General features: G+C 46.3%; 4 protein-coding genes across 6 annotated transcripts; 2 read left to right on the forward strand and 2 right to left on the reverse strand.

Annotated features, from left to right (window-relative positions):
• Nucleotides 1-2,399: 2,399 nt before the first annotated feature.
• rtf1 (RTF1 homolog, Paf1/RNA polymerase II complex component) lies at nt 2,400-12,243 on the reverse strand. 2 transcript variants are annotated; one of them, XM_029460519.1, is made up of 18 exons: nt 12,106-12,243; nt 9,825-9,935; nt 9,587-9,737; nt 8,551-8,752; nt 8,304-8,421; nt 8,081-8,192; nt 7,862-8,000; nt 7,596-7,789; nt 6,165-7,451; nt 5,957-6,044; nt 5,749-5,856; nt 5,586-5,663; nt 5,378-5,499; nt 5,017-5,074; nt 4,522-4,599; nt 4,326-4,424; nt 4,005-4,119; nt 2,400-3,455 (listed from the first exon to the last, which is right to left on the reverse strand). In XM_029460519.1, the coding sequence occupies exons 1-9, from the start codon at nt 12,187-12,189 to the stop codon at nt 6,478-6,480; spliced, it is 2,085 nt and encodes a 694-aa protein (XP_029316379.1). In that variant the 5' UTR covers nt 12,190-12,243; the 3' UTR covers nt 2,400-3,455; nt 4,005-4,119; nt 4,326-4,424; nt 4,522-4,599; nt 5,017-5,074; nt 5,378-5,499; nt 5,586-5,663; nt 5,749-5,856; nt 5,957-6,044; nt 6,165-6,477. The 2 variants fall into 2 exon arrangements, with proteins under 2 accessions (XP_029316379.1, XP_029316378.1); XM_029460518.1 differs by lacking the exon at nt 12,106-12,243 and adding an exon at nt 11,404-11,748.
• Nucleotides 12,244-12,294: 51 nt separating this feature from the next.
• On the forward strand, nt 12,295-15,046 carry ndufaf1 (NADH:ubiquinone oxidoreductase complex assembly factor 1). The gene is made up of 5 exons (XM_029460522.1): nt 12,295-12,707; nt 13,270-13,800; nt 14,181-14,366; nt 14,480-14,554; nt 14,628-15,046. Exons 2-5 carry the CDS (start codon nt 13,294-13,296, stop codon nt 14,724-14,726), a joined length of 867 nt encoding a protein of 288 aa, XP_029316382.1. The 5' UTR covers nt 12,295-12,707; nt 13,270-13,293; the 3' UTR covers nt 14,727-15,046.
• Nucleotides 14,982-18,757, reverse strand: nusap1 (nucleolar and spindle associated protein 1). Its single transcript, XM_029460520.1, has 12 exons — nt 18,410-18,757; nt 18,222-18,290; nt 17,934-18,122; nt 17,155-17,383; nt 16,910-16,993; nt 16,665-16,777; nt 16,518-16,568; nt 16,269-16,447; nt 15,971-16,134; nt 15,750-15,866; nt 15,538-15,643; nt 14,982-15,454 (listed from the first exon to the last, which is right to left on the reverse strand). The coding sequence occupies exons 1-12, from the start codon at nt 18,482-18,484 to the stop codon at nt 15,367-15,369; spliced, it is 1,464 nt and encodes a 487-aa protein (XP_029316380.1). The 5' UTR covers nt 18,485-18,757; the 3' UTR covers nt 14,982-15,366.
• Nucleotides 18,758-18,764: 7 nt separating this feature from the next.
• oip5 (opa interacting protein 5) lies at nt 18,765-21,568 on the forward strand. 2 transcript variants are annotated; one of them, XR_003834375.1, is made up of 6 exons: nt 18,765-19,174; nt 19,733-19,799; nt 19,901-20,023; nt 20,228-20,309; nt 20,567-20,716; nt 20,985-21,568. XR_003834375.1 is itself a non-coding variant. In XM_029460523.1 (5 exons), the coding sequence occupies exons 1-5, from the start codon at nt 19,009-19,011 to the stop codon at nt 20,657-20,659; spliced, it is 531 nt and encodes a 176-aa protein (XP_029316383.1). In that variant the 5' UTR covers nt 18,765-19,008; the 3' UTR covers nt 20,660-21,568. The 2 variants fall into 2 exon arrangements, 1 of the variants encoding a protein (XP_029316383.1); XM_029460523.1 differs by having other exon boundaries at nt 20,567-21,568.
• Nucleotides 21,569-26,816: the final 5,248 nt, after the last annotated feature.

Below are 26,816 nucleotides of genomic sequence, written 5' to 3' on the forward strand. Positions count from 1 at the left end.
TGGAGTTGTTTGACTACCTCAGTGACTTCCATCAGGGAAATTGACGATGATCCCCCATCAGCTTCCAGCTCTGCCTCAACCATAGAGGGCGTGTTAGTCGGATTCAGGAGTTCCTCAAAGTGCTCCTTCCAGCGGCCGATAACCTTCTCAGTTGAAGTCAGCAGGGTCCCACCCTTGCTGTACACAGCTTGGATGGTTCCTCGCTTCCCCCTCCTGAGGTGCCGGATAGTTTTCCAGAAGCACTGGCGACCGAAAGTCCTTCTCCATAGCTTCTCCGAACTTCTCCCACACCCGCTGCTTTGCCTCTGACACGGCAGAAGCTGCCGCCCTTCTAGTCCTTCGATACCCTGCAACTGTTTCCGGAGTCCTCCCGGATAACATAACCCGGAAGGACTCCTTCTTCAGTCGGACGGCTTCCCTGACCACCGGGATCCACCACGGTGTTCGAGGGTTACCGCCCCTTGAGGCACCTAAGACCTTCAGACCACAGCTCATCACCGCAGCTTCAGCAATAGAGGTTGTGAACATCGCCCACTCAGGTTCAATGCCCCCAACCTCCACAGGGATGTCTGAAAAGCTCCGCCGGAGGTGTGAGTTAAAGATCCCCAGGACAGGGGCTTCCTCCAGACGTTCCCAGTTCACCCGCACTACCCGTTTGGGTTTACCAGGTCTGTCCAGAGTCTTCCCCCACCCCTTGATCCAACTCACCACCAGATGGTGATCAGTCGACAGCTCCGCCCCTCTCTTCACCCGAGTGTCCAAAACATGCGGCCTCAGATCAGATGATACGATTACGAAATCAATCATTGACCTTTGGCCTAGGGTGCTCTGGTACCACGTGCACTTATGAGCATCCTTATGTTCGAACATGGTGTTTGTTATGGCCATTCCATGACTAGCACAGAAGTCCAACAACAAACGACCGTTCGGATTTAGATCAGGGAGGCCCTTCCTCCCAATCACACCTCTCCAGGTGTCTCCATCGTTTCCCACGTGTGCGTTGAAGTCTCCCAGCAAGACTACGGAGTCCCCTACTGGAGCCCCCTGCAGGGCTCCATTCAGGGTCTCCAAGAAGGCCGAATACTCCGAACTGCGGTTTGGGGCATAGGCACAAACAACAGTCAGAGTTTCCCCCCCCCATAACCCGAAGGCGTAGGGAGGCGACCCTCTCGTCCACCGGGATAAACTCCAACGTAGCGGCGCTCAGCCGGGGGCTAGTGAGTATGCCCCACCCCGGCCCGACGCCTCACACCTTGGGCAACTCCGGAGAAGAATAGAGTCCAACCCCTATCCAGGAGTACGGTTCCAGAGCCAAGACTGTGCGTGGAGGTAAGCCCCACCAGATCCAACTGGTAGCGATCCACCTCCCGCACTAGTTCCGGCTCCTTCCCCCACAGAGAGGTGACGTTCCACGTCCCCAGAGCCAGCCTCTGCTGCCCGGGTCTGGTCCGTCGAGGTCCCTGACCATCACTGCCACCCGTGTGACAGCGCACCCGACCCCAGCGGTTTTTCCCATGAGTGGTGGGCCCACAGGATGGATGGATGGGAGGCACCACGTAGCTTCTTCGGGCTGTGCCCGACCGGGCTCCGTGGCAAACCCGGCCACCAGGCGCTCGCTGTCGGGCCCTCCCTCTGGGCCTGGCTCCAGACGGGGGCCCCGGGCTTCCTCCGGGCAGGGTCTCTCCTTTCCTTTCCCTTTCTTTCATGAAGTCGTTTTTGAACCATTCTTAGTCTGGCCCCTCGCCTGAGACCAATTTGCCTTGGGAGACCTACCAGGAGCACTAGGCTCCAGACAACACAGCTCTCAGGTTCATAGGGACACACAAACCTCTCCACCACGATAAGGTGATGGTTCCCAGAGAGGAACACCTTCAGTGTTATTTCACACTATATTATTCTTTTATCAATAACACATAGTTGTAAGAGATTGTTGACGTGGAACTGATTTTAAATACTGTGTACACTGCATCATTTTTTAATGTAAAAGGTTATAAGTACCTATTTAAATAAATGTTGTGGCATAAAAATATAAGGTAAATACTCAAATACCTCAGAATTGACTTAAGTAGTGGTTGAGTAAACGTACTGAGTTACATCGCACCACTTTCATTTACCTACTTACATTTGCTGAATACTTACTTAAAAATGAATAGGAATAAAGTAGCCCTTTATAAAGGCTTCCTTGTTTGTCAGTTGAAATATTGGACATTTCAAAATAAAGCACACGGGGCCAGAGCCCTTTCTTTTTCAAACGATAATGTGTTAACTGTAGGGAGGTCCAGTTACATTTAACTTGAGTAGGACATTTAATTTAAACATAAACAGACATAACTAGTTAAATAAAAGTTATTTCAGTCTGGTAAAAAAAGAAGAAGATCAAATTAGAAAAGAGACAAAGAAGTTATGAAACAGTGCCTCTTTATTTTTTCCGCACTCACTCCAAAATGCATATTTACATGGCATGCCACATCAATACAGGAACTGACTATGGACACAATCGATAACACATAGAATCTGCTCTGGGAGTTAAGGGCAGGGAAGTTATCCCACGAACCACCAACAAAGAGAAACAGAAACGAAGCAACAACTTTTATAACCAGGCCAGTCATAGAAAAAGGTTCCTCTTAAATCGGGTCGTTTCAAAGACTGTGATAAAAAGTAAGAAATGTCCAGTTGACACGAAACTGAACTTTTCATATTGGTCGCGGAGGCCGGCGTCACGTCGAGTCAGAGATGGGATCATCTACACTCCGCGGGAAAATAATCATCACAAGGCTGTTAAAATTCAGGATGGACTTCAAGGGCAGGTGATCACACATGTGGGGGGGGGGGACACGCTGGTCGACTGTTAGATATCCAGTCCAGTAATTTCAAAATGCCTCAATAATCTACGTCTTCTAAAATAGTGTCCTTGTTCAAGGTATTAATCCCCAAGCGCTGCGTCCTTCAGACAAAAAGAGACACACATGAAGTCGACTCCAGAAGATCCAAAAGAGGGGGGAGGGGGGGAGTTAAATACATAAAAAAAACACAACTCAATATACAAGTTTGTGTGGGAAAATGCAAAAATAACAAAACAACAAATATCTTCTGAGAGATCTCCTTTGAGGGAAATGTTGTCTTCGCTCTAATCAGTATTTCCTCCGAATAAACAGTCTGTTGGATCAACATTCAGATACATACACGTCATTCACACACACACACACACACACACACACACACACACACACACACACACACACACACACACACACACACACACACACACACACACACACACACACACACTCTCTCTCCTGCACAGCCCATTACACATGCAATGTGGTTACTGAACGATGGACTGCCACATCAGATCAGCCCCCTCCTCTTCTTGTAGTCTTCCAGGTTGAGGGACCGGCGGGGGGCGCCGTCCTTCACCGGCAGCGCGTTAGAGCTCACGGACAAAGACTTTGCCTCTGCAGAACATAAGGGCAATATTAATATTAACACGCCTAAGTTTCTGAAGTGCTTCACATTAACAACCTGCTGCAGCAGAGTAAAATACACATTCTACAAATACGCCTTTATTTTGAAATTCCCACGACATGCATGCGTCAGCATTCGGGTCCAGGCGCTTTTCTTTCCTTAACATTCAAACACTTAAACATGAGAAGTGGAGAATATTATTCTTTTAAATGTCTGGAAGAGTTCAGGAATAAGATCATATTTTAGATGCTTCTCGTGAGACGATATAAACGTGAAGATGAAATCGTCTCAGGTCGATCGCAGGACTCCGAATTAAAACAACTCGAACTCGTGTCGTGGCAGATTTTGTGAAGTCGTGTAAAGAATAGATTTAATATCATATTGTGATAAGACTTGTGATTTACCCCCCTAATATAAACATAGAGACGTTATAAGTAGAATTAAGGATGTAAAGATGCGTGCGTTGTAGTACAACATATAACCACAATAAAGATAGAAATAAGAAATGTGTCAAATAATGACAACAACAATAATCTCACCTGCGTTGGGAACCTGGAGGTCAATCTTTACGTCAAAATCATGAACTTTAAACAAGTCCTCTGAGAGGTCGGTGTTCGGCTTCAGGCCATCTTTGTCTTTCGAGTTAGGTTGACCCTAAAATATTACAAACAGGAAAAACATTTACATACTTTTAATAAAAGATTATTTCCTGCTTGTATTCACGTTAAATCAGATCAAAGGTTTCTCTCTTAAAAGGAATTGTAATCGTTGATGTTAGGGTTATATAACATAAACAATGACATTAATAAGAGTGAAAAAGTAGGGCAGCATATTCCTAATATTCGTGTGCGAGTGCTCACCAGTGTGTTGTTCTCATCGTCAAGATCTTGTGCTGACCCGGAGCCGTACTTCTGGTTCAGGTGAGCGAGAATAGCAGCGTGTACCGACGGGTCTCTGGCCTGCAGAACCAAAACACTTAGATTCAGCAGTGTCTTCTACTTTATACATTTATACATGCTATATGTAGCACGTGAGAAATAATGAAAGAAACCGTACGTTAGACACCATCGTGGGTTTGCACTGTCTTCGTGTGAAAGGGTCCATCTGCTGGTGTTTGGCATTTTGTCCTTCAGCCTGTGAGGAAACAAATTGTTATTGTAAAGTTTGGACCTGTGACGATGTGTTAGAGCAGGTAAACAAAAGAAACACGGAGATTAAAGTCACGAGAAGAAATCAACCTCAACACAGCACTGTTATATATATATATATATATATATATATAAATAACTTCATATATATATAACTTCAGTGTAACTTTAATTGTCACAACTCGTGTCACATGCAAACAGAAACTACAGATGTGTTCAGGATGTAACATGAACGTTTCAAACAAATACATTTTCCATATTCACATCTAATATTTTAAAACACAGTTTCCATTGATAAAATGATAAATGATAAATGATAAATGATAAATGCAACACTATGTACAATGTTTTGTTGCAGTTAATCCAGTCGCACTGACGCTTCATTAGAAAGCGTTACACCTACCACGAGAGCTTTCTCAGACTCCACGATGTTCCAGCTTCTGTTCCTCTGGTTGATGTAACTGGAGGAGAAGAAATCAAAAACAATTCTGTCTTCAAACAGTCGGCTGTTTGTTAACAGCTGTGTGTTTAAACATGTGCCATGAAACAATCCTCAATCCCACATTCTCAGCACTGCACTGTTTGAATGTGGGAGGTGTCATGGAGCTCTTTCTACACAAACATTGTAACGTTGTAAGTTCCTTCGCAGCCACACTTCAGTTGTGGGTGCAGCTATATGACCCTCGCGTCAGTGGTTTACAGTGTGTTGTATTAAACAGAGTTGGCCCAGAGATGTGAAACATGTCTAACAGCGGCGTGTGCACCTGATGGCGGAGATGCTCTTGGTCCTCTGTCTGTCGAGCGCTTCAGCTCGTTCCTCCAGCTCGTTCAGCTCATCCTGGATCGATTTCACTTTGTCTCCGTCTCCGACCTCTTCTGCCATGGCCTTCAAAACACAAATCAAGATGAGGAGGAGGCAACAAAGCGCCGACAGCTTTAAGGCCGCTTCACATTCTCCGACAGATCTTTTACCTTATCTTTGAGTAACTGCGTTTTCTTCATGGCGTAATTCGGGGGCGCTTTTCGGAATCTGTCCTTCTCTTTAACAATCTGCAGCGAGCGAAGACAAAACTATTGTTATTCCACTGTTTGATGCACGAGGCCGGATAAAGCACGTCTGCAGCGACAGACTCACGTCCTCTATGTCTTTGTCATTGAACTTGTGATTCAGCGCCTCTTTGATGGACTGCTCCTTTTTGGTGATTTCATCGAGAGTTGGTACTTGCATTCCAGCAACAACCATCTGGGAACAAAGGAATAATCAACACAAACGTCTTCGCAGGCTGAACAGACGACTCCTCGTGTGTCTTAAGTTCCAACAACCGCCGTCACAGAACACTCACCGCCTCTTTCCACTTCATGAACTCGCTCTCCATAAACTCCTGGTTTGATACAAACTCAAGCCTGAAGACCCGCGTGTCGCCGCCGTGCCTGAGGAGGATGTACTGCATTAATATATGAATATTAACATGTATATATATATATATATATATATATATATATATATATATATATATATATATATATATATATATATATATATAAACCCACCTTAGTTGTAATCCCTTGTTTGTTCGTGTTGTTCCAAGTTGGTAAACCTTCGCCGTCTCTACCACGTCCACAATTTCAGCAACCTTTCAACAACAAGGGGAAATAAAATCTAACTTTATCTCTTTAGAAATACTTCTGTAGTTCACTAAAACTATTTAGAAGTTGTTATTTGCATATAATGCAGACAATGACAAACATATACACGTGAAATATAATAAAGTCATTTCTTATTTTATTCTTTACCAAAAACAAAATAAACAAAGTCAGAGGTGATTTTTCTTCTTCTACAGAGATCGTGATATATCACTATTCATCATCGCTCGACCCCCGTCCTGTGACCCGTCCTGTGACCCGTCCTGTGACCCGTCCTGTGACTCGCCCCGTGACTCGTCCTATAACCCGTCCTGTGACCCGTCCTGTGACTCGCCCCGTGACTCGTCCTATAACCCGTCCTGTGACCCGTCCTGTGACCCGTCCTGTGACTCGCCCCGTGACTCGTCCTATAACCCGTCCTGTAACCCGTCCTGTGACTCACCCTGTGACTCGTCCTGTGACTCGTCCTGTGACTCGCCCTGTGACTCACCCTGTGACTCGTCCTGTTACTCGCCCTGTGACCCGTCCTGTGACTCGTCCTATAACCCGTCCTGTGACCCGTCCTGTAACTCACCCTGTGACCCGTCCTGTGACTCACCCTGTAACCCGTCCTGTGACTCACCCTGTAACCCGTCCTGTGACCCGTCCTGTAACTCACCCTGTGACCCGTCCTGTAACTCACCCTGTGACCCGTCCTGTGACTCACCCTGTGACCCGTCCTGTGACTCACCCTGTGACCCGTCCTGTAACTCACCCTGTGACCCGTCCTGTGACTCACCCTGTGACCCGTCCTGTAACTCACCCTGTGACCCGTCCTGTGACTCACCCTGTGACCCGTCCTGTAACTCACCCTGTGACCCGTCCTGTGACTCACCCTGTGACCCGTCCTGTAACTCACCCTGTGACCCGTCCTGTGACTCACCCTGTGACCCGTCCTGTGACTCACCCTGTGACCCGTCCTGTAACTCACCCTGTGACCCGTCCTGTGACTCACCCTGTGACCCGTCCTGTGACTCACCCTGTGACCCGTCCTGTGACTCACCCTGTGACCCGTCCTGTGACTCACCCTGTGACTCGTCCTGTGACTCACCCTGTGACCCGTCCTGTAACTCACCCTGTGACCCGTCCTGTGACTCACCCTGTGACCCGTCCTGTGACTCACCCTGTGACCCGTCCTGTAACTCACCCTGTGACCCGTCCTGTAACTCACCCTGTGACCCGTCCTGTGACTCGTCCTGTAACTCACCCTGTGACCCGTCCTGTAACTCACCCTGTGACCCGTCCTGTGACCCGTCCTGTGACTCACCCTGTGACTCGTCCTGTGACTCACCCTGTGACCCGTCCTGTGACTCACCCTGTAAACTGGTTTGCTGCTGCTGTTCCCGATCCCTATCCTCACGAAGCAGCCAGTCACAGTCTTAGCAAAGAAGGGCATGTGGCACCAGCGCTCCAGCTTGTGTCGGGACAGCCGCACCCTGTTGAGCTCGTCCGGCAGCGACACCGGCTGCGACTTGGGAGGAGTTTCTTCTTTGCTGTGAGCGGAACGGTCGAGACGTTACTTGAAACCGAGAGAAAAGCAGAAGCAGAAGCAGAATAAAACTCACTCGTCGTCGTCGTAAGACGATGAACGGGAACTCCGATCGCTTTTGACGGATGACTTGTCGTCGTCTTCCTCCTCTTCCTCCTCGTCGTCAGAGTACACCTCGCTCGTCTTCAGAGGCTGGCGCTTGGCGAGCAGTTCCGCTGCTCACAGGGGAGATGAAGCGTCAACGCACTGAATCATCACAGCCGTCACCAAGAAGGACAACAAGATCCACACCAACCTGTTCGGTTCTTCTTCTTCTCACGCTCAGCTTTGAGCTCCTCCATGGCCTGAGACTTCTTGTCCAGCTTTTCATCGCGCTTGGATCGTCTCTCCTTGTTGTGCGACATGACCTAGAGAGGGACGGGCGTCACGGTCAGACACAGACAAACGCAGGATCAGGACACAGACTGTAAGGTGACTGATCTGGGATCTGATCTGGGATCATGTTGAACTGGACTCACCACTTGTGTGTCTTGAACCTGAGATAGCTTCTTCTTCTCTTGTTCTTCCTCCTGCTTCTTCTTCTTCTCCTCCTTCTCCTTCTTCTTTGCCGTCTTCAGCTTCTTTTTGATTTCAAAACTGTCAACACACACATGAACAAATAAACAGACACGCTGCGGGTCAAGACTCTCAGGTGTGAGAACAACACCAGCGGCTCTTTAGACCTAACAATCCCTCCTGCTCCTCTCTGGCATCTCCCCAACTCACCGTCTCTTCAGCACCTCTCTCTTCTCGATTCTGTTGAAGAGCTCCTGCTCCCGCTCCTTCTCCGTCATCTGCTCCAGGCGAGCTCTGTCCTCCGCGTCTCCCATCAAGTCGTCGTCATAACCGTCCCTGAACACATCGTCCTCCGAGGAGTCCGAGTCGGAGCTGGAGGAAGAGCTGTTGCTCTCGGAGTCAGACACCTCACCTGATGAAGAGCGAGTCGTGTCACAAACAGAAATCACTCTGAATCCAGTTCTTTCCCAGAATGCAGCAGCAGACACCACGTGGAGGGAAGTCCTGATCTTTGTCAGGCAGAGAGACCAGCATTTTAAAAAGGGAATGACATCAAACTGCTTCCTGAGTGGTGCCGGCCTGGCAGCTGCAGACACGTCAGTCAGATGTTCTCCTCCACACATCCACCTTTCACAGCGGAGCAAATGTTCATTTCTGGCCGACGCAAATATTTAATTTAAAAGCATTTATGTGCTGACATCATAGGATGCTTTGTTCCACACGGCTCGTATGATCAGGAACCACGTAAAAGATATCGCACCATTTATTTACTTTGTTATTAAATCAATTAAAGATTTTAATCTGAAGTCACGTTGGACCCTTGTTCAGCGAGACCATGTAACCCAGATAAACAAGCAGCATCTTAGAAGCTACACTGTGCCAGTGACTCATGTAATCCCACTTGACCCCCTGAGGATGTGTGTAATCCACACTTCACAGTGTGTCTCCACTCTGCACGGCATGTAAGACGACATTAACCCGAGGACGTGTCAGTGTGTCGGGTGACACTCAGCTGTTAGCTCACATCTGTACAACAACTTCCTCGACTCTCATCATATCAAATGTTTGTGGTTTCCCACACACACACACACACACACACACACACACACACACACACACACACACACACACACACACACACACACACACACACACACACACACACACACACACACACACACACACACACACACACACGGCAGCCTGCTTGTAGAGCACAGAGCGGGACCTCTACGTGAAGACGTACCCTCCTCTGGTGCAGAGCTCTCCGCTGAGCTGTCTCCATCTGAGCTGCCGGACGCAGTCGCTTTATTAACCTTCTTCTTTGTAGCGTTCTTCTTCTCAGACCCCTTCCCTTGCTTAACCTTCTTCTTGCCTTTGGTGCCACCCACAGTCCACTGGACAGAGGAGTGAAAAACACAGTTTGGGTTATAAAATACATTTAGTTACGTCCCAAACTGTCTTTAAATCTGCGACTGCCATACCTCGTCATCACTATCGGACGTCTCAGAGTCGGTAGAAGCTGCAGGTTTGCTGACCGGCTCTTCCTGATCCCCTGAATCCACCCTCTTCCTCTTCGCCAAAGACAAGAGCTCCTGAAAATGAGAATATGGTGATTACATTACATCATAGTTCATTTAGCTGCAAACAATCATGAGGACACAACTCCGAACAGCAAGTACATTATCTTCAAACAGGGGAAGTATTGAAGTGCAGAACACTCGCTTCAACTCACCCAAACAATATAAGTGCAACATACGAGATGTTGCAGCTACAGCTCGCAGCAACACAACAAACACAAAGTGTAATAAGGCCTCCTGCGAGCGCCTGCCAACAAAATGTGTTGGATCAAACACAGATGTAAATAACCCCAAAGTGCATGGACCATACTTCAGGATCCAATACTTCAAGCCACATTCTGAGGCGCACATGAACCCTGATATATAATATATCTAAGGACATCTTCGTAATGTGCACTTAGCAGGACAAACCTCCAAACAGTATTAACACCGGCAAGCGTTTGAAGTGGGAAGTAGAAATGTGTATCTTTGTTTAGCAGCGCTCAGTTTCTCACATGTTAAATAACATGCGAGCAAGTGTCATCAAACACATCGTCATGGCAGCACTGAGCAGAGAAGTGTCTCCACGAGAGCTGCAGCGATTAGTGCAAATAACCACCAACAGAAACTTCTGTTTCAACATGAAGACGTTCTGCTTTTCTCATTTCCATCATATTAAGTGAATATCTTTGGGTCGGGCCGACAGAACAACACATTAAAAGACGTCTTGGAGTTTGAGAAACTGGGATGACCGTATTTCACTTTTCTCTGACATTTAATAGACAAAACAATTATTGGATTCATCTAGAAGATAATCTGCAGATTAATCGAGAGTGGCGTTGCAGCTTTAGTTTCATGCAGAACTTTGATTCGAGATGAGCGCGCTGTGTCCTTTAAAACAATTATGAAACCACGAACAACCTTTTCATCACATCCACTGTCTTTCATGGAACAAAGTGAAGAATAAACGGAACGTAAAAGGCACCAATAAGAAGGCGATGATTACTTTATACAGTTACTCTCTTTCAACTAATTAAAAACAATCTATATTGTGTAATATAGCAATCTTTCGTGAAGTGTTTGTGTTTGTGCTGGGCAATATCGAGATATGAGACTAGATATCTTAAAGTTTGGATGTTGTGATACGTCCTCTGCTGGTTTTAAAGGCTGTGGAGTGATGTACCAGACGGTTTCATTATTAACCTTTACCCACTGTGTCATTATATCCACACTTCTGATAACAATCAATAATCAAACACCTTATTGTGTTAAAACACCAATCGTCATCCATCCCATATTAGTAATGAGGTATAGCTCATGTGTTTATCAAGCAAGGACATAAACACAACATATGATGCAGCTCTACAAGTTAAATGTATTCAGTACTGCCAACATTTGATCTGCATAAAGCCATTTTCTTCAAGGTGATGTCAAGACACAACTGTAGAGCTCTGACCAGCATCAACAAACAAAACAACATCTGAGGACACATGGTTTACTCAACTTCTGTGTTTTCACTGCATGTGCGGTTAGATAACGTGTTGTCAGGTGGTGGACATGGCGGGGGTGTCCTGGTGTTTACAGTTAGAGGCTGTGCTGCTGTAGACATGTTATACCGGAGAGATCCTCGGTCAGCTTGTTTGACAACAACACACAAATAGACCTTCAGCTCTGCGCCCATGACGTCAGTGAGCAGATAAGGTTCTTCAGGCTAAGTCAAGTGCGACTCCACTGCGGCTTCAGTGTGTGCAAACATGTCCCCTGCACGTCCAGTGTGAAGGCTAACAGTCACCCCCCCCGCTGCCAGGCAGCTTACTACTGGAAACCAGCAATAGGCCCATTGCGCGGCAGTTTGGTGGCGACATAATACAACAGGATCAGAACGCATCTCTTGGACTGTAACCTTAACGTTAGCACAATGTAGCGTGCTGCTGCTCAGGCGCTGCTTTCTTTCTGTACACACGTTCGTCCGTCCCGAACACCGTACAGTAACACGGGACAAATCAAAGTATTCATGTGTCTTTTGGGAATGACGTGTTTACCGAGAAAGGAAGCACGGATTGTAAATAAAGACAGGCCCACTTGCGGCTTGTTCAAGCGAGGCAAAGCACAGCGCAGTCAGTTAGCATACAATAGCTTCACCTCAAACTGCTAACAACTTCATTAGCGATCCGTTGTAACAACATTAGAAACAAAGCGGACCTACCTGATCTAAATTATCGTCGCTAGCACTGTCCTCGGAGTCTGAGTCAATCACGACTCGACCTTTCCGCTTCTTTACATTCACCATGATTAGCTAACCTGCTAGCTACCTCTGTGTCGTCTAAATGTTTGAGGCTAGCCGTTGCTGCTATCGAGCTAACTGCAGTCAGCTACACAAAGGCAGTACTGAGCATGCGCGCTCGTATTGGTACCATAGTTACGGTTGGGCTTTATATATATATATATCAGTGTAATAAAATGTATATTAATAATTGTGCTTATCATACATAATAAGCAGTTTAAATTAAGAATATATTAGGCCAGGATGCGAGGATATTGACAATTAGCTTAGAGTGGAACTACATATTGACAGTGAATGCGTTAAGTAGGACGGAAATAGTCGGTGCACCACGGCTACATTCAAGGTCTAAAATAAATCAACCTTTTACAGTTTGTAGCTAATCTGTTCGGCTACACGAGCAGATTATACGTGTTTCAATCCATACCGGGGTGTTTAAACATGACTTGATTATTTAGTTTATTTTATTAATTAATTTAAGAACAGAAGTCGGTGAAATATCCATCTGTTGGTACAACACGACCACAGTGAGTAGAAACATTATGCTAAACATGTTTTCACTATCGCATTATTATTATTATTATTATTATTATTAGAGTAATGTAATCCAGATGCATTGTGACGTTAATAATGTATTTAAACAGAGTTGGGTCAGATTACTTTGAAATGTAATGACATGGCAATGATTGTAATTAGTAACGTAATACATTGATTACAAAAAATGTAATCTAATCTGAATACTTGAAATAACAGCCACAGATATTCTTTTTTAATATCTTTATACATCTTAAATCATTTATAATGTAAATAAACTGCTTTTTGCATATTCAGTATTTACAGTTGGTGAAATCTAATTACTATTACAAAAGGTCAGTCCCCAAAGATGTTCACTTTAATATGATAAAAACACAAAAGCGGTAAATCTCCTCCCAATTTGAAAACAGTATTTTCTGACATTTGTTCATGAAAAATTACTTTAATGATTCATCGATTATTTTCTCTCCATCAACAATCAATTATTCATGTGAAGCTGCAGCTCTGATGTTGTTTTGTTGTAATAACACCACTTTTCTGTGATGTACCCGGCAGTGAATCGTCCACGTCACGACTGAAATGTCTCTGCCAAAGATGGCACGCCTGCCCTCAGTGAGGCTGCTGAGCTCCATCCAGCAGCAGCTGCTCCCCTCCATCGCTCCTCTCACGGAGCCCAGAAGAGCTGCGAGTCGGTATGAATACAGACGACCCGGCGAGCCCAAAAAAGACAAATATCCATTTCAGCCGGTCAACTTTAGCTTCTCGAAGGGTTTGGAGGGCATAAAGAAGCATTTCGCCCTGCTGAAGAAGGAGGTTACTGACCGCTGGGTCGGGCCAGAAGGCAAACCCCTCCTGGAGCACATGTTGGAGCAGAACCAGGTGTTATGGGAGTTCAGAGGTCCAGAGAGCCTGAAGCAGTGGACGGTGTCCTCGGATCATGAGATAGGAGGCCAAAGTGAAGCTCACTTAAAGCTTGGCAGAAACAACGATACCTGTTTTCTGTACGGGACTCTGAGCTCTACTCCTCCGAGAGACGGAGAAACGCGCTACAGTGGCTACTGCACCATGCGCTCTCAGCAACCACTGGTCAGTGCCCTTTAGAGGAACGTCGCTTTAGGTTCCTTCAAAGTGCTTCAATGTTACCCTTACAGCTGCACACCCCCTGAATGTTTTACTTGTAGAAGGCTTCAGTATTTGCTTCTCGGCCGTCGAGTTCTTTAAAAACCTACTTAAAAATATGAAAATAACATTTACAGAAAACAAAGTTAACTGAACTTTTACTTTTTGTTAGTTTGATTATTTTTCATGTGACTTCCAGACACTTTGGTGTGAAACCCAAAATCAAACTGCTATAATGATTTAATCCCAATACTGACGTGTTGGTCCTGCAACACAGAGGTGCACTCAGCTGCTTTAAACTCCTGCTGGCTGCAGCCCCCGACTCACAGCTGCTCTTTGTCTCCTAGCGTTCATTCGATCGGAAAAAACACTTCGATTGGTCCAATTTCAACACTCTGCACCTGCGCGTGCGCGGAGACGGCCGTCCCTGGATGATCAATCTCGCCACAGAAACATACTTCTCTCACCAGGGCGACGACATGTACAATTATTTCCTGTACACCAGGGGAGGCCCCTACTGGCAGGAAGTCAAGGTGAGAGGGGGGGGGGGGGGGATTATTACCTCACAGAATGCCGCTGCACGTTCAGTGTTCGGAGCAGCTGCTTCGTGTTCAGTATGAAACGTGACCGCTCTTCTCGTTTACAGATACCATTCTCCAAGTTCTTCCTCACGTCCCGCGGGAGGATACAGGACAGCCAGCATTGCGTCTGGCTGGACAAGGTAAAGCTAAATGTACAGCTTGCTCCCCTCATGCGCCCGACTACTGAGTATTTACTACCTTCTGTATTTACAGGTGAACACCATTGGATTTACTTTGGGGGATAAAGCCGACGGTCCCCTTCCAGCTGGAGATCGATTTCATTGGCGCCAGCAAAGACTACGCTCACATTGAGGAGTTTGCCTACGAGCAGTACAAGAGGAATCCTGAAGTTTGAGGGAAACCCGTTGGTGAATAATGTCGGCGTTATACCGAAGCTACCAATAAACAAACGTACGTCAGTCACACGCCATCATCCCAACACGTTGTAAGACGTGTATGTGGATGACACGGTACCTGACACCGGCTGGTTCTAAGAATGTCATCATGTGGAGGAGACGTGACCTCCCCAGGACATCTACAGGTGATATAATAACACGTCTTCAGTGCGGCGTGTGACACGTGCAGATGAAGTCAAGCAACCAATAAAAATACTTGTCGTGTAAATTCTGAAATGTTTGTGGGATCATTTCATTAGAAGTGTGACGGTGCACGAAACACTGCGGCTTCAACTGAAGGAGGAAACAGCAGGAAATATTTAGTGTCGATGTCTTTATCAAACAGAAACAGTAAAAACAAGTAAATCACATTTTTAAGAACAAAATGACGAGTTTCAAATTGAGCGACACAGAAACATGAAGTCCTCGTGACGAGCTGCGAGCGACGCCACGAGCCTAAACACGGCGCAGCGTGTTGCAGAACTAAAGAGGGTGAAACAACTAAATATTTACACTGACGAGCAGGCGGCACACGTCTGCAACAAGCAGCGGGTTCTTTACATCATGACGAGGCCTCGCCTGGCCCCCAGCGTGCTCTGCTTCTTCTGCTTCCGCTCTTCCACGTGTTTCACTCGCCTGTCGCCCCTGAAACAAGAGAGAAGCGTCCGTGAGAGGCGGATGTGGAGCGTAACTTGCTCTGGGAGCCAGCGTGTGCGTTCAGAACTCACCTGGTCTGCACCTGGTGCTGCTTGTAACCCTTCTGATGAGCGTTTGAGATCAGCGACTTGTTTTCTTCCGTGTTTTCTTTGGCGTCTGCGAGCGGCTTCAGTTTACCTGTAAACAGAAGGAGTTTCAAATGTTTGTTCGACAGCGAGTCCGTTTAAAGGAGTTTCTGTGACTCCATCTTTGATTCAGCAGCTATATGTGGGGGGGGGCTCACCGGCATGAGGCTTGTAGGTGAGGGCACGAGACAGACTGGCCTTCAGGTCGAAGCCGGCCTTCTTTTGTGTGCCCGGGGTTGTGGAAGTACTCGTGTTGCCGGTGAAAAGAAATGCTCCTTTGGAATAAAAGAGGGGGGGGGGGGGGGGGGGTAAATCACTCACTCGATGCATTTCTATAGACACATTCAGATAGCACCCCCAGGGTTAAAGGCAGACGTACCTGGACTCTTTGTAGCAGAGAAAGTTGAAATCTTAACATTTTTGGGTTTTGCTCCATCAGCGGTCGGTCTCTGTGGCGTGCTGGAGCTCACACAGGAAGACCTGCGCGCCGGCGTCTTCACCAAAGACCGTTTGTTCTCATTGTTATGAGTGGCTTCTGAGAACCTGCAAACACATGTCACATGTCACATGTAGTGTATCCCTCTGAACACATGCTGTCACTTCACCAGCAGCAGCTGCTTACTGGTTAACTGCATTTGTATTTCCTGCACCAGTAACGTTCGGAGGGAGGGACTCACCGAACGTTGATCCTGCGCGTGGAAAGGACCGACGGTCTGAACGGAGCCTCTTCCTTCCCGGCAGGTTTATTTGGAGGAGCTTTACTGGCTGAGAGCAAAGTGTTGCTGCGTGTGTCCTCAGCGGCTCTCTTGTTCAGCGGGACGGGGCTGAACACGGACGCTCGACTCTGGTTTGCCTTCTGTAGAATATATACAGTCACCTCCACTGCACTCTGCACGGGTTCAATAACGACTGCTGGTGATACTTACCGCTCGCGCTCTGCCATCAACCTGCTGCAGTTTAGTTTTGTCCGAAAGATTCTAAAATATCAAATGAAATATACATTTAAAAAAACATCAAGTTCACGAACAGTTAAACGTTTGTGTTCAGGAGAACGTCTGCTGAAGCTTTCGTACCTTCAGCTCTTTGACTGAACTTCTGAAAGTCTCCATCTGTTTGGTCTTCCGCTGGACGTACGAGTCGATCGACTCCATCCTGTTGAAATGTGCCTCGTGGAGTCTTTTGAAGTCTACAAAAAAAAGAGAGACATTTACAGAAGTTATTTGGAGAGTTTGTAAACCACTGCCCCCCCCCCCCCGTCATGTGGTCTCTGAACTCTCGGTTGAAAAGAAGAGGAGCAACAATACAACTAAGAACTTACTAGGAGTGACAGGCTTCAACTTCTGCTTGCTCTTCACCTGGAGTCGAGGGATTTTACCTGCTCTGGTCACTTTAGGAGCTTCTTCTGTACAGACATTTAAAAAGTCAAATAAAGGATTAGTATGTGATCAGAGCTGTTAGAGGCAAGAATCTGTAAAGAGAGACGGCGACAGCACATTAGGCTCCACAAGGAAGCTGCTATTTAAAGCAGAAGACAAGGAACAGTTACATGTTTGTATTACTGACCTGTGTCAGCATGCACAGGTGCATCACCCTGCTGCTCCTTCTGCTCCTGCTGCTCCTTCTGCTCCTGCTGCTGCTCCTGCTGCTGCTCCTTGTCAGAGGCCTGGAGCTCCTGAGGAGGCTCAATCTCACTTTTGCCAGAATCCTTGTCAGAGGACGCTTTTCTCTTCTTAGCACCCCGAGCCCCGGGGCGTGCAGCTGATGCAGCTGATGCAGCCACTTCAGCGTCACCCTGAGAGGAATAAAAGTCGTTTCATCGTCCTGCGTGCAAAGACTCTGCAGTAAAGTAACCATGTGCACAGGGATCCTAGTTCCAGCTTTGTGCAAACATTGCTTTTAAAGCTTTTTTCATATATGCACTCTCCTTAGCAGCTTGGGGCGGTTTGGTTTGAGAGGCTTTTGGGACACATGTTATCGCAACAATTTCTAAAATCTCAAAATCTCTTATTGACGTCGGTCCAACGGTTTTGCATCGTCGGCGACGTCAGCTCACGTAACCTGACTCATCTGAGACCCCAGAGTCACTGGACCAATGGCTGACAGTATAACAAAACATATTGTTGAATTTCTACCTTTTTGAACACCAAACATTATGAATGATGTCACAAGTGTACCACAAGGGGGCCGTGTTATTTGAATATGGGATGTCTTTGTTTTGATGAAAGAAAGGGACTGTGCTTCTGCACATTTTAAACTTATACTTAAAATATCTTTGCAAAACAAAAAGCGGTATTTTAGCAGCAGTGTCACGTGTTGGTGTTGAGTGTTAGGATGTGTAATACCTCTGCAGCATCACACTGAGTGGCTGTTACAGCACCAGGGAACTTTCTCTTGGTACTGGTTCTGTTACCCCGACGTGTGTTAACAAACACAGCGGAGCTGGGAACCTCTTCCTCACGAGATGCGTCTTCATGTTCATCACCACGGTCAGTCTCATCTTCTTTAGCAGCAGCAACATCCTTCTCTTGTACCTGGAACACCCCATCATATTAATAACAACAGTAACCAGTGTGCACATCAGATATGAACAAACAGGTTGAACTGAAACTCATTGAGCAGGATGGAGTTACCTGCCCTTCCTCCTCTTTGTCCTGTTCTTGTTGATAATGCTGCTTGATCGCTTTCAGGAGTTTCTCGGCCTGATTTGGAATAAAAAGTCAGATGGTTGAGTATATTTCGTCCCGGTACACACGGATGGAAACGTTAGCTTCCGGTAACCGTTAGCGCAGAGTATTCCCGTGTTAGTTTAAAAAGTTACCTTCTCGTTGGCTTTCAGCCCGAGCTCCTTGGCGATGCTTCTCAACTCCGCATATTTCATAGAGTCAAAATTCATGTTGTTGTGTTTTATTCCGTTTTGCGAGAGGAAATCAGCACACACACTCAGCACACACACTCAGCACACACACTTTACTGTCTGCTTCACGGAGCTGTGGCGGCGTGGACGGTTAGAATATTCCGATTCAAAACAAAGCAGCGGGAGCCGTCTGATTGGCTCCTATGTCAGACCGGATGTGCCTCGCAGCCAATCAGAGCGAAGATACTTATCTTTTAAGCGTTCATAGTAAAATGATATCAGGACTTTATCCTCGGTCGGTTAACGTGTGTCGCTTGAATTTCGACGCTTAATAAGTGAAAATATTATTCAGGCATATGTTTATTTAGTATTTACTTTGTTATGTTACAAGTACTGCGGATAATCATAGGCAACATTACTCCAGATGGCGGCAGTGTTGGCAAACTGACGCCGACATAAAACGCAACACGAGGAAGAGACGTTCACGGTCCTGAGTTCAAACTCACGAGCGGGACAACGAGCTGTCCTCCCTGGGGGGCTCGGCTCCGTGAAACTCAACCAACATGGAGTTTGACGATAGTCTTTTAATCCAACGAAGCGGCGCTGCAGCCCCGGAGGCAGAAGACACGCAGCGGGTGACTCTGCACTGTCAGCAGTGCCACACCGTGCTGGGGGACTCCCTCGGTGTGTGTGGGGAGATTCAGTGCATGGACTCCATCGTGTGTATCAGTGAGTTCACTTCATCTGCTTGATCACTCAGTGAACAGGACCTACAGGTTCGATGTCTACAGCTAGTTAGTAGTTGTCCGTTTGCTGAGGAAAACAATGCAACGGATGTGGTGAGAATAGGAAGTGGGTCAAACTACTGTCATGTTTAATGTTTGATTATTTAAGAGAACCGACTGCATTTTGCAGAAATTTTGTTTTTTCCTTGTTTGCTGGGATGTCTTTCCAAATCTGGCAGAATTAATTTTGTTCTCAAGCGATTTTAAGTAGAACTTAAGAACTTATTATTATTATTACTATTATTATCATTTATTATTATTATTATTATCATTGTTATTATCATTTTATTGTCATTTTATTATTACTATTTTTAAATATACTTTATAATTTATTTTTTATTCCTTTACTATTTATTGTTATTATTCCATATATTATTATTGTATGTACATTTATATATAAACTATTATTATTTACACATGCCTTGCTTCCCCACATTGGTGATAGTCCCATGCTTAATCACATTTTGATATGAATGGATCCTTGCTGCTCGTCTCTCTTCAGGAGTTACCGATGACGTGGTCGTCAGTGATGCCATGGAGTCAGCACATAAAGGGGAAATGGCTAATTGGTGAGTGAGGTACATATGTTGTGGCTGTATGGATCAGTAATTATTACTCTTAGGTTTCTGCCAGTGTCCTATTTGTTTTCACAGCTGTTGTTTCCTTTCAGCATCTACAGTTCTCTAAAGTGCCGCGGCTGCTGCTGTGCCGTGGGTAAAGTTCTTCACTCGGCCCCGCCGGGTTTGGCTGCAGTTCGCTCCATGTTTCTCCTCTACAGAGCAAACATCAGCTGGTAAGCTCGGCCGCTTAGAGAGAACGCGCATATTGACTTCTTGTGTTTACTGCTTTCTGGAGAAGCTGAAACAAACAAGCGTCTCATGAGCGTTGTCCATCGCATGAAGTGCTTTTTAATTCTTTATAAAGCTCAGGCTTGAGATGAAACACTATTGTTAGTGTGGAAAGATTTAAAACTCCACTTTCCTATTTGTCTCTCCAGTTACGTCCTAAACCACAGCTCCATGGTGAAAGCATCCACACTCACATTTGATATGAAGCCCCTCAGAGAAAACATGAAGAAGGTGAGAAGAACAAACGTATTGTTGATTCTGAAGACCAGGATTCAAACCTGCATGTTACAAATGCAGCTTCATTCTTATACTTGCATAACAAACTGGTCTCAGGTATGATGAGCTCGTCATTGTTCTATGAAAGCTTCATGACGTGTAAATGACGAGTTCTTTAAGAGACTCATTCCGTCACGTTGAGGAGTAAGAAGTTGTCTAACAGCAGAGTTTACTGAAGAAGCCTCTGTGTGTTTGTGTGTTTGTCTCTGCAGGTGAGGCAGCAGTTTGAAGTGCAGTTGGATCAGATGTCCCTCATTAAGAGGCGACTGGTGGACGGGAGTGTTACCAGTGAACTGCTCAAGTAGTGCGAGCAGGTGATCTGGCCTGCACCACGTCCTCTGGACTGCACCACGTCCTCTGGACTGCACCACGTCCTCTGGACTGCACCACGTCCTCTGGCCTGCACCACGTCCTCTGGACTGCACCACGTCCTCTGGCCTGCACCACGTCCTCTGGACTGCACCACGTCCTCTGGCCTGCACCACGTCCTCTGGACTGCACCACGTCCTCTGGCCTGCACCACGTCCTCTGGACTGCACCACGTCCTCTGGCCTGCACCACGTCCTCTGGACTGACGCCACGTCCTCTGGACTGCACCACGTCCTCTGGACTGACGCCACGTCCTCTGGCCTGCACCACGTCCTCTGGACTGCACCACGTCCTGAGTTAATGCTTCAGCTTTGCTCTCTCAGCTTTATCCATTTGTTTGGATCCACGTCTGCAGATGCATTGTGGATGTTGTAGTGCAGTAGAAACACAGGCTCCTCCTCCTCGCTGTTAGTTTTATTGAATTTAATCCGCTGCACAAACAATGAAATATTTTTGACCAACACGATGAACTTAAAGACGTAAAGCTGTCGCAGACACAAAGATCATCTCTACATCGTGCACCTGCTTCTCATGTCTATACATAAAGCCTTTAAAAACTAACTTGGGTGCATGTTCCAGCGTTTGTATCGTTGATCCCCTGAAACTGTCAGCATCTATATATGAAATGTCTCACAAGCTAAACACACAGGAACTCTCTTTACTTGTTTTAGAAAATATATCTTGTGTTGTCTGTATCTTTGTTGTAAATAAAGTTAATACAAAATCAACACTAAGTCACTATATAACCATAAATTGTATATTTCCAAACATGTAATGAGTGAACGAGTGAGCTGCTCAGGTGCTGGGAGCCAGGCTAGCTGTTTGGCCCTGCTTCCAGTCATTATGCTAAGCTAGGCTACATACCTACCTTCTCATCTTTGGAACTCTCAGAAAGAATACACGTATTTTAAAATGTTCTACAGTATTCTTATCTTAAAATACAGCCAAAGGAATTATTGAGCCGCACGAGTGTTGAGGATCATTTTATTTTCCTGCATGTCACAAGTAATACACGTCACATGTTCGTGAACCTTTAGACTTTAGCTCTACTGCAAAGATGATCCTGTGACTCTAACATCGACGCAGCCGTCCTGTCGGCTCCATGCTGCGTTTTATTGCTGAATTTCTGATACAGATTCTTTTCAGTTAATAGAAAACCAGACGAGGCTCACACGTAAGAAGCATGCCCATCTCCTCCCTCTGGAGTGCATAGTCTCTACACAGTCCACCTCAGTGGAAAAGATGATCAACAACAGTGTCATTAATCAGAAGCTTTAGTTTTTTTCATGGGAACAAAGGCTGACGGTGTTTTCGGCTGCACTGACGGCTGCGTCCCCTTCGTGTGTTCAGACACGTCCAACCGTCCCCAGGCTGTCACCTTATCACACAACATCTCAACATCTCAACAGCCTAATTACACTCATTCACGTTACGCTCGGATTATTGCATGCAATACAAATCATTCATTGTTCTGCTACGTCATGCATATTTTTTAAACCCATATGTTCATGTTGCCAGCTACAGTTTATAAATCAGATTATAAATCAGACAGAGGATCGCAGGGTTAGAACACAGTATTAAAGACAGGATGTGACGACAGTGCAAGTCAGTACACAAAGTGCTTTTCAAGTTCCTCCAGTGAAACCTCTGCAGCCTCAGTTACTGAACGAGGGGGGGGGGGGTAGAGGTACAGGAATTGATATTTAAAGTCATGCACCGATTAGTTTTTTGGTGTTGTAAAAATACAAGGCAGGGACAAATATAAGAACTTGAATATATAATGCTACAGCTGTCCTCACCTTGTTCTGCAGGAAGTATCCACGATACTGTATTCTAAAGGGGGGGGGGGGCATTACAGACTCCTTTACACTTACACCCTGGCACTAAACTCATGCATTATTGTAGGTTATTGCTTCTAAAACTATAATCAAATACAATATTATGGATTAAATAATCTCGCTCTGAATCCCAAAACTATGAGGTATTATGTACAACACAATGTGACGATGAGACCTTCTTCTAAACCCACACGAGATCCACACCTCAGATTACAGCACGGCTCTTAACATCATTTCTCTTCAGGTTTCCATCAGTCACATCTCAGACTCGCTTGGTTAAGGATCTTTTTGGCTGTTGCATAATAACTACCTTATTGTTTTGGTGCATGTTACAAATTAAGCTTCTTTTTTCTCCTCCAGATAAGAATCCTACTGCACTTATTATATTGTGCACATACATCTATACAAACTGGAATCATTACTTATTAACTGCATATTCTGATTGTGTCTCTTTACTTGTATTTGCATTCTAACGTCGACTTGTTCTGCAGCCGCCACGTGGGGTAAAAAGCAGATCTTGCATTAGTCTAAGATTTTAGGGCAAAGCTGTTTCTAAATATGGAGCATTTTAAAAAAGGTGTAACTTTACTGACAAGGTTTCCAGTGTTGAGCTCCAGCTTAGAAACGGATTCTTCATGAAGCAAGCGTCACTACTGGTCATGCACGGAGACCACAGTCCCGCTAAATACGCTACTGCACATGAGTCTATACATATCTTAATGGAAGACATTGGTGATCTTGTTGCTTTCAAACAACTTGTCACTTGTTTATACAATATACAGTTTTGACAACATGACAGTTAAGATCAAATATTGCACAATTCCCAGTAAATGTGATTTTTTTTTTCTTTCGTATACAATTAAACAAAAAAGAATTGAGACCAGGGGGTTCCTTTAAGATGAGGCCAGGGGGTTCCTTTAAGATGAGGCCAGGGGGTTCCTTTAAGATGAGGCCAGGGGGTTCCTTTAAGATGAGGCCAGGGGGTTCCTTTAAGATGAGGCCAGAGGGTTCCTTTAAGATGAGGCCAGGGGGTTCCTTTAAGATGAGGCCAGGGGGTTCCTTTAAGATGAGGCCAGGGGGTTCCTTTAAGATGAGACCAGGGGGTTCCTTTAAGATGAGACCAGGGGGTTCCTTGAAGATGAGGCCAGGGGGTTCCTTTAAGATGAGGCCAGGGGGTTCCTTTAAGATGAGGCCAGGGGGTTCCTTTAAGATGAGGCCAGGGGGGTTCCTTGAAGATGAGACCAGGGGGTTCCTTTAAGATGAGGCCAGGGGGTTCCTTGAAGAGGAGGCCAGGGGGTTCCTTTAAGATGAGGGGGTTCCTTTAAGATGAGGCCAGGGGGTTCCTTGAAGATGAGGCCAGGGGGTTCCTTGAAGATGAGGCCAGGGGGTTCCTTTAAGAGGAGACCAGGGGGTTCCTTTAAGATGAGACCAGGGGGTTCCTTTAAGATGAGGCCAGGGGGTTCCTTTAAGATGAGGGGGTTCCTTGAAGATGAGGCCAGGGGGTTCCTTGAAGATGAGGCCAGGGGGTTCCTTTAAGATGAGGCCAGGGGGTTCCTTTAAGATGAGGCCAGGGGGTTCCTTTAAGAGGAGGCCAGGGGGTTCCTTGAAGATGAGGCCAGGGGGTTCCTTTAAGATGAGGGGGTTCCTTTAAGATGAGGCCAGGGGGTTCCTTGAAGATGAGGCCAGGGGGTTCCTTGAAGATGAGGCCAGGGGGTTCCTTGAAGATGAGGCCAGGGGGTTCCTTGAAGATGAGGCCAGGGGGTTCCTTTAAGAGGAGGCCAGGGGGTTCCTTTAAGAGGAGGCCAGGGGGTTCCTTTAAGATGAGACCAGGGGGTTCCTTTAAGATGAGACCAGGGGGTTCCTTTAAGATGAGGCCAGGGGGTTCCTTTAAGATGAGTGGGTTCCTTGAAGATGAGGCCAGGGGGTTCCTTTAAGATGAGGCCAGGGGGTTCCTTTAAGATGAGGCCAGGGGGTTCCTTTAAGATGAGACCAGGGGGTTCCTTGAAGATGAGGCCAGGGGGTTCCTTTAAGATGAGGCCAGGGGGTTCCTTTAAGAGGAGACCAGGGGGTTCCTTTAAGAGGAGACCAGGGGGTTCCTTTAAGATGAGGCCAGGGGGTTCTTTTAAGAGGAGACCAGGGGGTTCCTTGAAGATGAGGCCAGGGGGTTCCTTGAAGATGAGGCCAGGGGGTTCCTTTAAGATGAGGCCAGGGGGTTCTTTTAAGAGGAGACCAGGGGGGAGTTCCTTTAAGATGAGGCCAGGGGGGAGTTCCTTTAAGAGGAGACCAGGGGGTTCCTTGAAGATGAGGCCAGGGGGTTCCTTTAAGAGGAGACCAGGGGGTTCCTTGAAGATGAGGCCAGGGGGTTCCTTTAAGATGAGACCAGGGGGTTCCTTGAAGAGGAGACCAGGGGGGAGTTCCTTTAAGATGAGACCAGGGGGTTCCTTGGAGATGAGACCAGGGGGTTCCTTGAAAAGGAGACCAGGGGGTTCCTTTAAGAGGAGACCAGGGGGTTCCTTTAAGAGGAGACCAGGGGGTTCCTTTAAGATGAGGCCAGGGGGTTCCTTTAAGATGAGACCAGGGGGTTCCTTTAAGATGAGGCCAGGGGGTTCCTTTAAGATGAGACCAGGGGGTTCCTTTAAGAGGAGACCAGGGGGTTCCTTTAAGAGGAGACCAGGGGGTTCCTTTAAGATGAGGCCAGGGGGTTCCTTTAAGATGAGACCAGGGGGTTCCTTTAAGAGGAGACCAGGGGGTTCCTTTAAGAGGAGACCAGGGGGTTCCTTTAAGAGGAGACCAGGGGGTTAACCAGGGGGGTAACTGGACATGAAGTATGTTGAATTTGCCAGATTCACTTGTTTCTTTGGGTCATTTCGTCTCAGGGTTCACGGCACAAAAGGAATAAGATATTTAATTATGTCTCTACCTGCAGACTGTAAAGAATGTCCTGTACGTTCGTCTCTTGTATCTGAGCTCATGTTAGCGCGCGCGGGGGGGGGGGGTCTTAGTAAGACTGTTGATGGATTATTAAAGACCATTTTAATAGCAACTCAGGCCGTATGTTTAGATTGTTTACGTGGGAATACGTCCCTCCCTTCAGTTTGTGAATAAACCTGCAGACTTGACAAAGGAGAGCATTGAAACGCACAAACATTAGAGCGTGAAGTGAAAACACCATCTCGAGACTTCACACGGCTGCAGAGCGACCACAGTTTGAAGATGGTGAAGAAAGTAAATGTCCGTGTGCATCATGTGCTTCTGGGCTGCTCGGCCCGTTCGCCCGTCTCAAACTGCTGTGGTGCTCAACAACCATGAAGCTACTTGTACTGTTGGACTTGTTGTGGCGATGAGGTAGTGCAGGAAACAAACCTGTGTCTAATTTAATCACAGGCCTTGATCTTTGCTACAGTATCTTGTGTATTTCTTCCCAGGAGGAGACAAGCATGCGGGGACTTTGCTACTTATTGAGGAAGCATCAGAGACTACGTTTACATGCAGATATGACACGCACTCATCGGAACACAAATCTGACTGAAAATACCCAAAATGATGGAGACGCGGAGAACAGAAGCTCCCAAAGCCTTTAGCTGCATGTAGACGTAGTCAGAGCGTGCATGATGGAGGTCAGACTATCCTACAATCTTAGCAGATGTCCTGATGATCATGCTGCACAAACAGGCAGGGGGGGGAGGTGTGTGTGCGTGTGGAGGACAGAAGGCCAATGTCCCAGCAACAGCAGGAAGGAGGGCACCCGTATCCAAAAAGCCCCCAAAAGAGGTCATCTTCACAATGACTCTTCATCCTTTACCTCTACAAGTCTGGGGGGCCGGGGTCTGTCCACGCTGATGTTCCTCCAGTCGGAGCTTCAGCTGGTTTCACAACTGCGTTGACTGGAAGACCCATCCTAGAATAAAAATGCACACAGAGTTTCTTTATGTTTTATTAAACAGATTAGTACACCAGTCCCCTCTGAAGCGGAGCAGCTGACAGACAAGATGATGTCATCGGGGGCTGCCTGTTTGTCAATTAACAGATTAATTGATTTTTATAAAATGTCACAAAATGGTGGAAAAAAAAAACTGATGCAATTTCTTAAATCTTTAAATATCTTCAAATATCCAATTAACAGTCCAAAACCCAAAGAGGATAACTTCACAGTCATTTAAACACAGACAGCAGAACATATCACATTATAAAGATGAAACGAGAGAATGTTCGGTATCATTCTTATAATGCTGTCTTTTTCTATTTTAGTTAACGT

The sequence above is a fragment of the Cottoperca gobio genome, chromosome 22, assembly GCF_900634415.1.
Source record: "Cottoperca gobio chromosome 22, fCotGob3.1, whole genome shotgun sequence".
NCBI classification, from domain to species: domain Eukaryota; kingdom Metazoa; phylum Chordata; class Actinopteri; order Perciformes; family Bovichtidae; genus Cottoperca; species Cottoperca gobio.

What these genes read in the sequence shown, in the direction of transcription:
- ndufaf1 (XM_029460522.1), top strand. Translation starts at nt 13,294, where the DNA reads ATGTCTCTGCCAAAGATGGCACGCCTGCCCTCAGTGAGGCTGCTGAGC. An exon ending in TGCGCTCTCAGCAACCACTG is followed by an intron (nt 13,801 to 14,180) that starts GTCAGTGCCCTT and finishes TTTGTCTCCTAG; the next exon opens with CGTTCATTCGATCGGAAAAA. An exon ending in ATTGCGTCTGGCTGGACAAG is followed by an intron (nt 14,555 to 14,627) that starts GTAAAGCTAAAT and finishes CTGTATTTACAG; the next exon opens with GTGAACACCATTGGATTTAC.
- rtf1 (XM_029460518.1), bottom strand. Translation starts at nt 11,580, where the DNA reads ATGGGCGCAGAGCTGAAGGTCTATTTGTGTGTTGTTGTCAAACAAGCT. An exon ending in CATGCAGTGAAAACACAGAA is followed by an intron (nt 9,936 to 11,403) that starts GTTGAGTAAACC and finishes TCTCATTTTCAG; the next exon opens with GAGCTCTTGTCTTTGGCGAA. An exon ending in CAGGGTGAGTCACAGGACGG is followed by an intron (nt 7,452 to 7,595) that starts GTCACAGGGTGA and finishes GTTACAGGACGG; the next exon opens with GTCACAGGGTGAGTTACAGG.
- oip5 (XM_029460523.1), top strand. Translation starts at nt 19,009, where the DNA reads ATGGAGTTTGACGATAGTCTTTTAATCCAACGAAGCGGCGCTGCAGCC. An exon ending in GGACTCCATCGTGTGTATCA is followed by an intron (nt 19,175 to 19,732) that starts GTGAGTTCACTT and finishes GTCTCTCTTCAG; the next exon opens with GAGTTACCGATGACGTGGTC. An exon ending in TACAGAGCAAACATCAGCTG is followed by an intron (nt 20,024 to 20,227) that starts GTAAGCTCGGCC and finishes TTGTCTCTCCAG; the next exon opens with TTACGTCCTAAACCACAGCT.
- nusap1 (XM_029460520.1), bottom strand. Translation starts at nt 18,484, where the DNA reads ATGAATTTTGACTCTATGAAATATGCGGAGTTGAGAAGCATCGCCAAG. An exon ending in CTCAGTGTGATGCTGCAGAG is followed by an intron (nt 17,384 to 17,933) that starts GTATTACACATC and finishes TATTCCTCTCAG; the next exon opens with GGTGACGCTGAAGTGGCTGC. An exon ending in ACCTGTGCATGCTGACACAG is followed by an intron (nt 16,994 to 17,154) that starts GTCAGTAATACA and finishes ATGTCTGTACAG; the next exon opens with AAGAAGCTCCTAAAGTGACC.